Source organism: Pinus tabuliformis, chromosome 1_2 (genome assembly GCF_031772625.1).
Source record: "Pinus tabuliformis cultivar Carrire ecotype Pingquan chromosome 1_2, CPIR1, whole genome shotgun sequence".
NCBI classification, from domain to species: domain Eukaryota; kingdom Viridiplantae; phylum Streptophyta; class Pinopsida; order Pinales; family Pinaceae; genus Pinus; species Pinus tabuliformis.
The window spans coordinates 1,306,662,251-1,306,673,871 of record NC_142298.1 but is presented as its reverse complement, the minus strand read 5'-3'; the positions used below and the strand labels follow the sequence as shown (position 1 = coordinate 1,306,673,871).

Genomic DNA, 11,621 nt, shown 5'->3' with positions numbered 1-11,621 from the left:
ATAAATTAATATTTGTTATATCTCCACTCAAATGTATGTGCCTCCCAAGGATATCTTCAATTTCAATTTCAATAACTGAAGCTTGCCAGTATTTTAAATACTATGGAAAACTGTAAATACCAAAAAATTTCATCCAACACTCGATTGGGAAATAAATAACTGTTCTCACAAGTAAAAGTGCCACAAATTCTAGTAGTGCTTTTTAATCAAACGAAAAGCACCATCTTTCTCAAGCCCGTTTGCTTTTTGACTTATCTGTGATAGCCAAGGCTCATCCTTCAAGCTCTTTTCTGAATTGCTGAGATGTCAAGTATGTCTCCAAGTGGTTAATCACTGGATTTGAGTCTGGATCATTTTGTGATTTCAGCCTCTCTATAAACTCTCTTGATATAGCATTTAAAAGTTTTGTGAAAGGTCTAGGATATGCTTGATAGAGACACAAACCACCTATCTGCAGAATCAAACAGGGACAGAACTTATTGTATGCTATAGGAACATTAATGATGTGATACCCAAATATTGGCTTTTTAGCATATTACCTTCAAAAATATTTCTAAAGCAGCTGCTGTAAACCTGTTGGGAGGGAGTGCATTGAGAAATCGAGCCATCCAAGACCATCCATCCTATTGTACAAATAACAGAATAATGAAGAAAAAAAAAGAAACTTCAACAGAATAACCAAGACAAGAAACTGAATGGATTGGAATTTGTTATTCAACAATGAATCTCCGCACATTACATTTCATGGGCATTTGTTAGTTTTATATCATCGACCATCGTTACATAACTAATATTTTGGTATAAAACTATAAAAACTATCTAGTTACATTTTACCCAAAGTTACTAATTCGTTGTCAAACTAACAAACTCCACCTTGACAACAATTTTCCTAATTTCTTGCCTATGCCCATTCATCATCTTTTCTGCAAGCCAAGAGAAGCTAAACACCACCGCAAATTCTCTATTGTAATTGGCTTTGTGAACATGTCTGCACAATTCTCTCGCGTATGGACCTTTTGAAGAGCTACTTTTCCGCCATCGATCACATGTCTCAGAAAATGATACCTTACATCAATGTGCTTGGTTCTGCTGTGATAAGCAGGATTTGTAGCCAAGTGAATAGCGCTTTGACTGTCACAAAGTACATTCACTTTCTCTTGCGTCCTTCCAATCTCATCGAGCAGACCCTTTAACCAGATTGCTTCTTTACTAGCATCTGAAGCAGCTATGTATTCAGCTTCGATAGTGGACAACGCAACTGTTTCTTGAAGCTTTGACATCCAACTAATTGCTCCACCTGCAAGAGTAAATACATAACCTATAGTAGATCTTCTTTTGTCCAAATCACCTGCATAGTCAGCATCTACATATCCGCAGACTGATCCTTCACTACCATTAAAGACGATGCAATGGTCACTTGTGCCTTTTAGATATCGAAGCACCCATTTCACTGCTTGCCAATGTTCTTTACCTGGATTTGCCATGAATCTACTGACAACTCCAACTGCATGTGAAATGTCAGGTCTTGTAGATAACATCGCATACATTAAGTTGCCTACATCGTTTGCATATGGTACATGAGACATATACTGCTTTTCTTCATCAGCTCTAGGACTCAAAACCGAAGAAAGCTTAAAATGGGAAGCTAAAGGAACATTAACAGGTTTCAAATTATTCATAGAGAACTTTTCAAGTACCTTCTCCACATACTTCTGCTGTGACAACCAAAGCTTACCATTTTTCCTGTCTCTGTGTATCTCCATGCCCAAGATATGTTTTGCTGCTCCAAGATCCTTCATATCGAACGTCCTAGAGAGTTGAGCCTTTAACCTGTTGATCTCTTCCATGCTTTTGCTTGCAATAAGCATATCGTCAACATACAAAGCTAAGATAATGAATATGCCATTGAAACTTTTGAAGTACACACAATGATCATACTCACTTCTTATAAAGTTCTGGCTCACCATGAAGGAATCAAACTTCTTGTACCATTTTCTGGGAGACTGCCTCAGACCATACAATGATTTCCTAAGCTTGCAAACTAATCTTCTGCTGCAACCTCGTACAAAACCTTCTGGTTGTTCCATATATATCTCTTCGTTCAAATCACCATGTAGAAAAGTTGTTTTAACATCTAACTGTTCTAACTCAAGATTAAGCAACGCAGTTAGTGCCAACACAGTACGTATAGAAACAAGTTTTACAACTGGAGAAAAAATCTCATGAAAGTCTATACCTTCAACCTGAGAATACCCTTTTGCTACCAGTCGCGCCTTATACCTTTCGATACTTCCATCAACTTTTTGTTTCAGCTTGAAGACCCATTTACATCCAACAACACTTCTCCCTTCAGGAAGCTTTACAAGATCCCAGGTATTGTTCTTGGCTAAGGAGTCCATTTCTTCTTCCATAGCCATTTTCCATTTCTTGCTATCTGTATCATCTACTGCTTCCTGATAACAAGAAGGTTCCCCATCTTCAGTAATCAAAGCAAAAGATGAAGCAGAATCTTCATACCTTTTGGGAGTTTTCCTTTCCCTTGTAGACCTTCTCAGAGCGACTAGTTGCTGAACTGGTTCAGAAGCTTCAAAGGCTTCCTTTGTGTCTTCAACACCTTTTTCTCTAGAAGTCTCTCCTTCCTTTCGACTTTCACTGAAAGGTCTAGCCTCCAACTGAACTCGTTGACTTGGCGATAACTGTTCCTATTCAATTCTTTCAACATTTGATTTTAACAAAGAGGATTCATCAAATGTTACATCTCTACTAATGACTATCTTCTGCAATGTAGGATCCCACAACCTATATCCTTTCACTGCATAGCCATACCCAACAAAGACATAACATTTCGTCTTTGGATCTAATTTTGAACGCTGATTTTTCGGAATAAGAGAATAAGCATCACAGCCAAATATCCTCAAATGTGAATAGTCACAAGACTGGCCTGTCCAAACTTCTTCAGGAATTTTAAAATCAATTGCTACTGAAGGTGATCTGTTAACTAAATAACAAGCAGTAGATACTGCTTCTGCCCACAACTCCTTTTGCAAGTTAGCATCGCTGATCATGCTTCTGGCTCTTTCCATAAGAGTCCGATTCATATGCTCAGCAACACCATTTTGCTGAGGAGTATAAACAACAGCTTTGTGTCTAACAATGCCCTCATCCTTACAGGATTGTTTAAATTCAACAGAAGTGAACTCACCACCATTGTCAGTTCTTAGACATTTAATAGATTTGCCTGTTCTTTTCTCTACCATTACTTTAAATTGTTTAAAGACATTTAATACATCAACGTTCCTTTTTAGCATATAGACCCAAACTTTATGGGAGTAATCATCAATGAACGTTAAAAAATACAATGCACCTCCATATGACACAACAGGGGAAGGCCCCCACAGATCAGAATGATTGTATTCTAAAACATCTTTACTATTACGATTTCCAACTTTAAATCTCTGTTTACACTGTTTTCCATACACAAAATGTTTACAGAAATCTAAATTCAAGGATTTCAGACAGGGAAGAGATTTACGTTTCATCAGTATATGAAGACCTTTCTCGCTCATATGACCCAAACGCTGATGCCACAGACGAGTACCTACTTCTTCCTTTTCTGACGCAACCACTGCTTCACTGACCTGAGTACTTCCTTTTAACCTGTAAATATTTCCAACCTTTTCTGCCTTCATAACCACAAGGGCTCCTTTAAAGACTTTCAAGATGCCATCCTGACCTCTAAACTTATAACCATCTGAATCCAACACTCCCAAAGAGATTAAATTTTTCTTCAAATCAGGTACATGTCTAAAACTAGTTAATGTCCTAACTGTGTTATCATACATCTTAATCCTGATATCTCCCATCCCAACAGTCTGACATGACACATTGTTACCCATAAACACAGAACTACCGTTTACATTTTCATACGAGGTAAACCAATTTCTATGTGGGCACATGTGATGCGAAGCACCAGAGTCTAACAGCCAGCTATCAAAACCCTGAGAGACATTACATTCAGGTGAAGTTTCATCTATCATACATAATTCTTCAGTAGATAAAACTTCGTCTATCATACCTGAATCGACCTGATTCGCTTCGTTCTTCGGGTTTTCGGATTCCTTTCGTTTCCAACAGTCCTTCTTCAAGTGTCCAACTTTACCGCAGTTCCAACATTTTTCCTTACACTTCTTTCCCTTCGATTTCGATCTGGAAGACCCCCTTGGTTTTTCTCCTCTTTCCTTTGAGCGTCCTCTAGCGACCATGGCTTCTGATGCAGCTGTTTCTGTTGTAGACATTTTTGTGCCTTACAGCATAGAGCATGAAATGTCAATAATCTAAGGGATCCAAAGTCCCTAAACATGTTGTTCTTACCCTTAGAGGAACAAGGTCAGCAAACCACAGCACTACAGTTCAGTTCTCCACTGAAAAACACTCAAAAACAGGTCAATTTTGGATCAAAGCAGCTGCTCCACTAGGCATCTGCGCTGTATAGCAGGTACAACAAAGGCTACCTGCTATGCATAGCAGGTAGAACAAAGGCTACCTGCGCTGGGCGTACTTGGACATGTGGAGGAATCTTTTTCTCAAAGTGCCAGTGCCCAGGAATCTTCTAAAAAGACACTTGATCATAAGATTCGCCTAATGATGAGTTAAGAGCTTCTAAAACTCCAAGTGGAAGGCAGAAACTCTGAGTGAAGGACTGAAGAACAACTGGAGTTGAAGAGGACAACAAGTCACACATCAAGATGACTTACCTTCACTCCAAAACTCTATATAAGGATCTCATCCCATGGGATCTGGAGGCCGGAATTTAGCGCGAAGAATTGCTGTTGGTTTACAGTTGTGAGCATTGGGTGATTGCTTGAGGGAGGTGAAGAAGAGATTTCTCTCCGTCGGGAAGGTGATGCTGGATTGGACCTCTCATGGTTGTATCACCGCCTGAACCTTACTTCCATATATTAATAAAGCATTTTAGGTTCTTCTATTCGCATGTGTTTCAATAGTGTGTTGTCTTACTTGCGTCTTTGATTTATGCTAATCCTTGAATCAGTTATGCATGCATGCTTCTTGTAGTTTCCTTTCTTTGTCTTGTTTGCAGGATCTCGTGTAGCTGGGCCCGTGAAAAGACTTGGAGCTGGGAGCAAGTGGCAATCAAAGGAGATTGGATCGACCATTTGCGCAAGACATCAGTAAGTGGATCTATCCTTTTTATCTCTTGCATGTCATAAAGAAGAAACTTTAGATAGCTTTGCTTTCAGCTGTTGCTAAGGAACTGTCACCCTTAGAGTGGGTTAGGGTCATTTCGAGTTGGATACTTTCCCCCACAACAGATTGGCGACTCCACTGGGGATCGTGTCTTGTTGGTAGCTTGTGTTTCTTGCTATTCATTTCTTAAACAAAAGAGTACCGAATCGAACTGCATGCGAGTCCTTTGAATGCAAAGTAGAGGGCAGCTACTCTAACCCAGTGCTGGGCATGTTTATGATTTGAAGAGCTGATCCACAAGGACTCTTTTTAGCTCTTTGTGATAGTGTTCATCTTCCTTTAATCATCCTCTAGAGTATACTTGACTGACAGCAACTGATTTGGCCAAAAACCGTTGATTTTTGAGCAAACTGTGAGCTGGAATCTGAGAGAGACGAGAGTTGTCTCATCAGTGCAGCTGCAACAAAGGCTACCTGCACTGCATCGCAGGTCCCGAAGGGGCTACCTACGCTACATCGCAGTTTGACAGTGCAGCACCTGCGCTGATCCAGTTTTGCCTTGTGCAGCTGGGATTCCCCACTGTCTGTTGCCCAGTTTTCAGTATTGTTTTTGCAGCCTGTTGTCAACCTGTATACCCAGCTGAAACCACTTCTCTTTGCCTTCATTCCGCCTCAGTTGTATGAAGAAACCGTGATTGTTCTTATTGTATTTCTTGTTGTCATTCACTGTTTCCCGTAGCGAAAGTGAACTAGTCTTGCTATGACCTCTTGGATCTAGACCTGTGAGAAAGTGTCGTTGTGATTCTAAGAGCTAGTTTATTGTTGTTCATAGCTGCTTGAGCATTTGCTTTCGTTATATGGTTCGAATTTCAGTATTTCTTGTGTTGAAATGAGTGAATCTTAAGGTGTTCTTTTGATTATTGGACAAACACTTGTTGCTTTCGCTTGAAATTCAATTCGAAATCATACAACAGCTTTCTTTTTGTAATACATCAACATTAAGAAAGAAGAAAAGAAATACTTGCATTGTGCATGTGCATTTTGACGATTTGCATGTCGATTTAGGAAAAGTGCATCAGTGTGTGCTCTATGATCTGTTTGAAAAGATGATGTCTTTCTTTTCCTTCAGTAGTTAAGGTTTTCATAAGTTGAAAGAATTGAAAAAGCTTGCTTATCATTCTTAGACTGCATTTAGGAGTTGTAACATACATCACGTGGTGATCCATAAAGGCAAACTGCTAAGCAAGATCAACCTAAAAAGAACTGAATTTATCTAACAACGCTTTGAAACATAACGAAACACATTAGAGGTCTAGGTAGAGACGTGAACCGGCGTCGTTAAACATAGTGACTGTCGATCTCTACGAAGGTGGGTGATTCCTCCTAAGGGACGATAGCACTAATACGGACTTGTGCCCCCGCGTACCGTCGTGTATATTGGGGGACCCCTATAGGAACAAAGCCTTTATCCATAGGAAGCCGTGTCGGCCGCCCTACTGATCGTGATGCAGTGAACACAGCATTCACGAAGATCGACCACTCGTACCGTAAAACGTATTCTGTGGTTTCGCGAAAGGTTTGGCACACCCTTGCCTAGAACTCCAGAGTAGTTTCTTTTGGCCTTTTTCAAACTCTATAACTGAAAAAGTCCATCCGAGCATTTGTCACTTCGGGCTCGTTAATACATCGAAGGAGACTAGAGTCATCTTTAGCTTTTTCTCGACTCTTAAAAAATGAAAAAGCAAGTTGTGTCTTAAAAAGCGTCGTCATATAAAATTCATTCTAAACGGAACATAATCACCCCTTTATTCCTACATTGATCTTAAAGTTGAGAACATGGAGCACACCAACCGAGGGATTCCACATGATGGTACCCCTAGCCCTTGCTCCTCTTGGGGAGAAGTTGGTGCGCCCCACATGGCCACATTGTCGCTTCCAGGACTGACAATTGGCCTGCCAGTTTGGCTATTCTCAACCGCTGTAGTTCAGACCACCACGGTTCCTGAACAGTCGAGTCAACAGTTAGACCAGTCTAGAGCTACCCTCGAGCCTTCCACTTCTTATGAGCCTTCCTCTGCTCCTTCTTCTTCGAGAGTTCAAGCCGCCAAAAGTGCATCTCCCATAGAAAAGAAGAAGGAAAAGAAGAAGAAAGAAAAGAAGCAGAAGGAGCCAAAGGCGCCTGGGGGCAAGCAGAAGGTATCTAACGAAAACCCACACACAGCACGGACCGGGCCCAAATCGCCATGTGTCATATGTAGAGGAGACCACTTCCACAGTGATTGTCCCAGTATTCCCCGGATACTAAGGGACTGGTCCCCTCGTTTGCACGATTCGGAAGCGTCAACCTCTGACAACTAGGTTGAATGCTTACCGTCGACCAGCGAAAGTGAAGGTTCTAGACGACGGAGGGGAATGAGATCCCCCTGACAACTGTGTGAAGGAAATCACACCCTTCGTCATTGTCCCTTTTTAGACGAAGCAAAGAGAGTTTTGGAAGATCAACCGGTGGCACCGGTGCTACTTCCTCCTGGATATCAAAAACTCATGCCAAGTCCTTCGTTGGTCGAAAATACAGCTGCCCCGCTCATAGGGCCAGCTGAAGTGTCAGTCGCTGAAAGTGAACCTACTGAATCCGGACCGGACGAAAGTCCAAAGGTCGAAATGGCAGTTGACCCGGTTCTCCCTTCAGAAGTTTCATCTTCAAATACCACAGTCACTGAGGATTCATCTTCAGTTGACACCCCTACCGAAGAGAATAAGGATGACACCGTCCATATTCTTTTCGTCAACACCGATTCTGATGAGCATCTGGGCAATGCGCCCACTCCTTTATCGCAGGAAGGAGCATCGTTAGGATCATAGCCGGCCGTATATTCGGTCCCACCACCAAGCAACCTAGTTGCGTCCTTTGATTGGAACCAACTAGGCAGACCCCGGTTACCAGCCAGTATACCATTTAGAATTATAGTCCAAATATACAAAATGGTGATGGCTGGAACTATCATTGATGAAGGGGCATCTGTGAGTATTCTGTCCTCTATTGCTTGGAAAGCACTGGGTTGCCCGACGCTTTTGCCTGAGACAAGAAATCTCTCGAGTTTTGACAGAGGAACCAGTTGACCATTAGGGATTCTACCTAATGTGCCTATTACCTTGAAAGGGAAGGCCGTCAAGATGAATTTGATGGTCGTCCAAGGACCCTTGGATTATAACCTACTCCTTGGACGGGACTACATATATTGCATGGAAGCAATAGTCTCCTCTCTCTTTCGAATAATGTGTTTTCCATACGAAGGAAGAATGGTCAAGCTCGTAGACCAACTTTCATTTCCGGGATCACGCATCGCAAATAGTCACGTACCTATCCTGAATGGTCTATTTGATCAAGAAAGGTCTCTACCTCCGGTTCTTCTTCCTGATGAGGGCGAGTGATTCAGGAAAGAAGGCCGGAACCCAGGGGGCATGCATCCTGGTCTGCTCTGGAGGCAGAAAAAACCTTGGGTGTAAAGTAGAATTTCCGCGGGAGAATATGACTAGTCCGTACCCCGTCCCCTCCTTCATCTTTGTGAATCTTCCTCTGAGCCATCCTCTTCGAAAGGAAGAAGAAGGACAAGAAGACAAAGAGAGACTGGGAATCTCAGAAGGGGCTGTTAGGAGTGGGGTTGTTCTAGAATAGGATTCTTCTGTCAAGGTTACTTGTTTAACAAAGGTCATTCACCTTTGTCTAAATAGGTAGGCTCTACCAAAGAAGGGGATCCGTTTGCGGCAGCAAGTAGTAACCATCTTTGGATAAAAGGCAAGCCTCACCCATTAAAACAAATGTTTTAGAGGATAAGTAGGGGCAGCCCCCAAAGAAAGAGATTCTATTGCTGCAACAAATTGTAACCGTCTTTGGATAACCTAATGATAGACATCGCCGAAGAAAGTTTCTGTTTAAAAGAATTAACGGAACAATCTTTGGGTAACCAGAAAGAGGTAGGCCCCCCTCAAACCCACCAATGTTTTGTCTATTGAGAAGTGTTCTTCTCTTGTCGCAAGTAGCTGTTCTCTTGTCGCAAGTAGCTGTTCTCTTGCGATCTCGAAAAGGTCAGTTAAAAATTGGGCTGACGAGAAGACAAGTACCGCGTAAGACCCGTTAAAAATAACGAGAAGACAAGTATCGTTAACATTAGGACTGACGAGACGACAAGTAGCTGTGAACACCCAAAGAAAACCAAAAGTGGGGGAAAGGAGGGGCAACCTTGAAATTATACTTTATACCTGGGGGCATGCAAACCTCTTGGAAGGCAAGCATAGGCGACTTTTAGTTTTAGGTAGGACTAACCCCGCTAACCCGTAGATAAGTCGATACCCAGCTTGCACAAAGAGAGGATATGGAGCAAAGCGTAGGGAGATGAAGCTCCTTAAAAAATAGCAATCTTCCACAAGACCTTCCTACTTTGTGACTGGTAAAAACGAGCAGTTTTGGCAAAGTTCATGCTCGTTAAAAAATAAACGCAAGATACGAGCAATTTTGGCAAAGTTCATGCTCGTTAAAAAATAAACGCAATCTTGTGAGCAGGCTTCCCCCCAGAGTTCAAGCTCATTCAGAAAAAATGAACTGGTAAATAACCATTTGAGACCGTAAATTCATCAGCCATAAAAGCCTTGGTCGTGTTTGTGCACCGTCACCTCCACTTGTCATTTGGCCGATCATTCACATCCACTTGATTGTTTACCTATTTTGAGGAACAGCTGCGAAGAGTGATTCCACCTAGCCATCCTTGTAATACTGTCGTGATTGGAAAATTCCAACCCGTACCTGGAATCTGCTGCTATCCCTGTTTATCACTCGTTCCTCAAAAGACGAGTCTTCTTTGAGCTCTTTTCACTGACTCGTAAAATATGAAAAGTTTGCCGAGTTTTGGCCTTCCAGCTCGTTAAAAGGACCGGAAGAGCTATCCCTCCTCTAGATTTTAATCTTTTTGGACCTGAGGGATTATTGCACAAAAAGATCGAGTGCTTGTCTAGTTCGGCTTGATAAAGATATCGAACATTCATCCCTTCTGTATTGTTTTATACTTTTTTGGACTTAAGGGATTAGATGACGAAAAAGGACCCCTGGAGTCCACTTTATGTACCCTTTTCAGACTCTCTAAAAATGAAAAGGACCGAGTTGTCTTTGTCGCTGGGCTCGTTAAAAATAATAGATAGCGACAAACTTGTCTTTAGACGAGAACGAGTTTCCCTATCGCTAAGCTCATTAAAAACATAGCGATGGGCTTGCCCGAAGGGCAGGTTATAGATCAAGCATATGTTATCCTCCTCAAGCTTGACAAAAATAAAGAGGTACTGGTCAGAAATGACTGGGGAAAAATTGGGAAGAACCTCAAAGCTTAATGGTAGCAAGTCGCTCTTGAACATGACACTTTTGCCTCCGTAAATATCGGGTTGGGTTATTATCATTCACCGGTCCCTTCACCATGGTCTCGCCATACCATCCATACATGGGGTAATGCTACCGATCCATCACATCAGTGTCGTTATATGTTCAAGAGATGTCATTCAGAAAGTGTCAACCGGGTCCCATCCACTACCGTACATCATCTTTCATCCTTCCATGACCGCCACCCTGAATCATATTTCACAGATCGTTTTCACCATCATCACTAGCTCCGTTCCGTGTCACTGATGTGGGATTCATTAAGGCCCTCCTTTGACGGATCACTTCTTGTCGACATCAGCTCACTATCCAAGAAGTTGATCTAGGAACACCCCCTCAGTACTTTGAAGCTTGCATGCCTCAATGGCAAGTTTCTCACTCCCGGCGATAGGTATACATTAATGACCTTCGACCAGGAGAATTTGCGTGGTGTTCGACGTCAAATCCTATATTCACACCACGTGAATTGTGCTGTCGTACCTTGAGGGTCATCATCATTATCGATGATTCCTCTCGCGCTTGTTAACAGTTTACATTATTGACTGGTAATCAAGCGATGTCTTTCCATGTTCGACTTCAAGAAATTCTCACATGGATCGACTTGTACTAAAGTGAAGATCGGACAAGTTTGAAGACCCTGGATCTAGTTTCATCCATCCGGGCTGCGATATATATTCAGGAGATAAAAACATAGACATGTGCAGCAGATGATCATCCTACTAAAAAGGATGATAATTAAAAGCAGAGAATTATCAGTCTATTATCAGACGATCGTCTGTTTATGTACGACAAATGTATTTATAAAGCTGAGCATGGGAAATGCCCGCCTCAGCTAGATCATGAAAAGAAAGTATGAAAAGATAATGTATTGTATTGTATTTTGTTACAGGTCACCTCCCGACGATTGAATGAACTTCGGATCCTCCTAATAAAGCATTTCACCCGATAAACGACCTCATACTTTAGGGGGCAACTGTTGTAGACATTTTTGTGCC

The 11,621-nt window shown here is 41.8% G+C and overlaps 1 protein-coding gene across 1 annotated transcript in view; it reads right to left on the bottom strand.

Annotated features, from left to right (window-relative positions):
- Positions 1-271: 271 nt before the first annotated feature.
- The window catches only part of LOC149211013 (mRNA export factor GLE1-like), a 36,296-nt gene continuing 24,946 nt past the window's right edge, over positions 272-11,621 (bottom strand). Inside the window, exons 2-3 of the mRNA XM_089399166.1 lie at positions 540-623; positions 272-451 (exon numbers count right to left, since the gene is read on the bottom strand). Of these exons, the coding sequence (XP_089255292.1) occupies positions 272-451; positions 540-623 (264 nt within the window). The remainder of the gene's footprint in view (positions 452-539; positions 624-11,621) is intronic.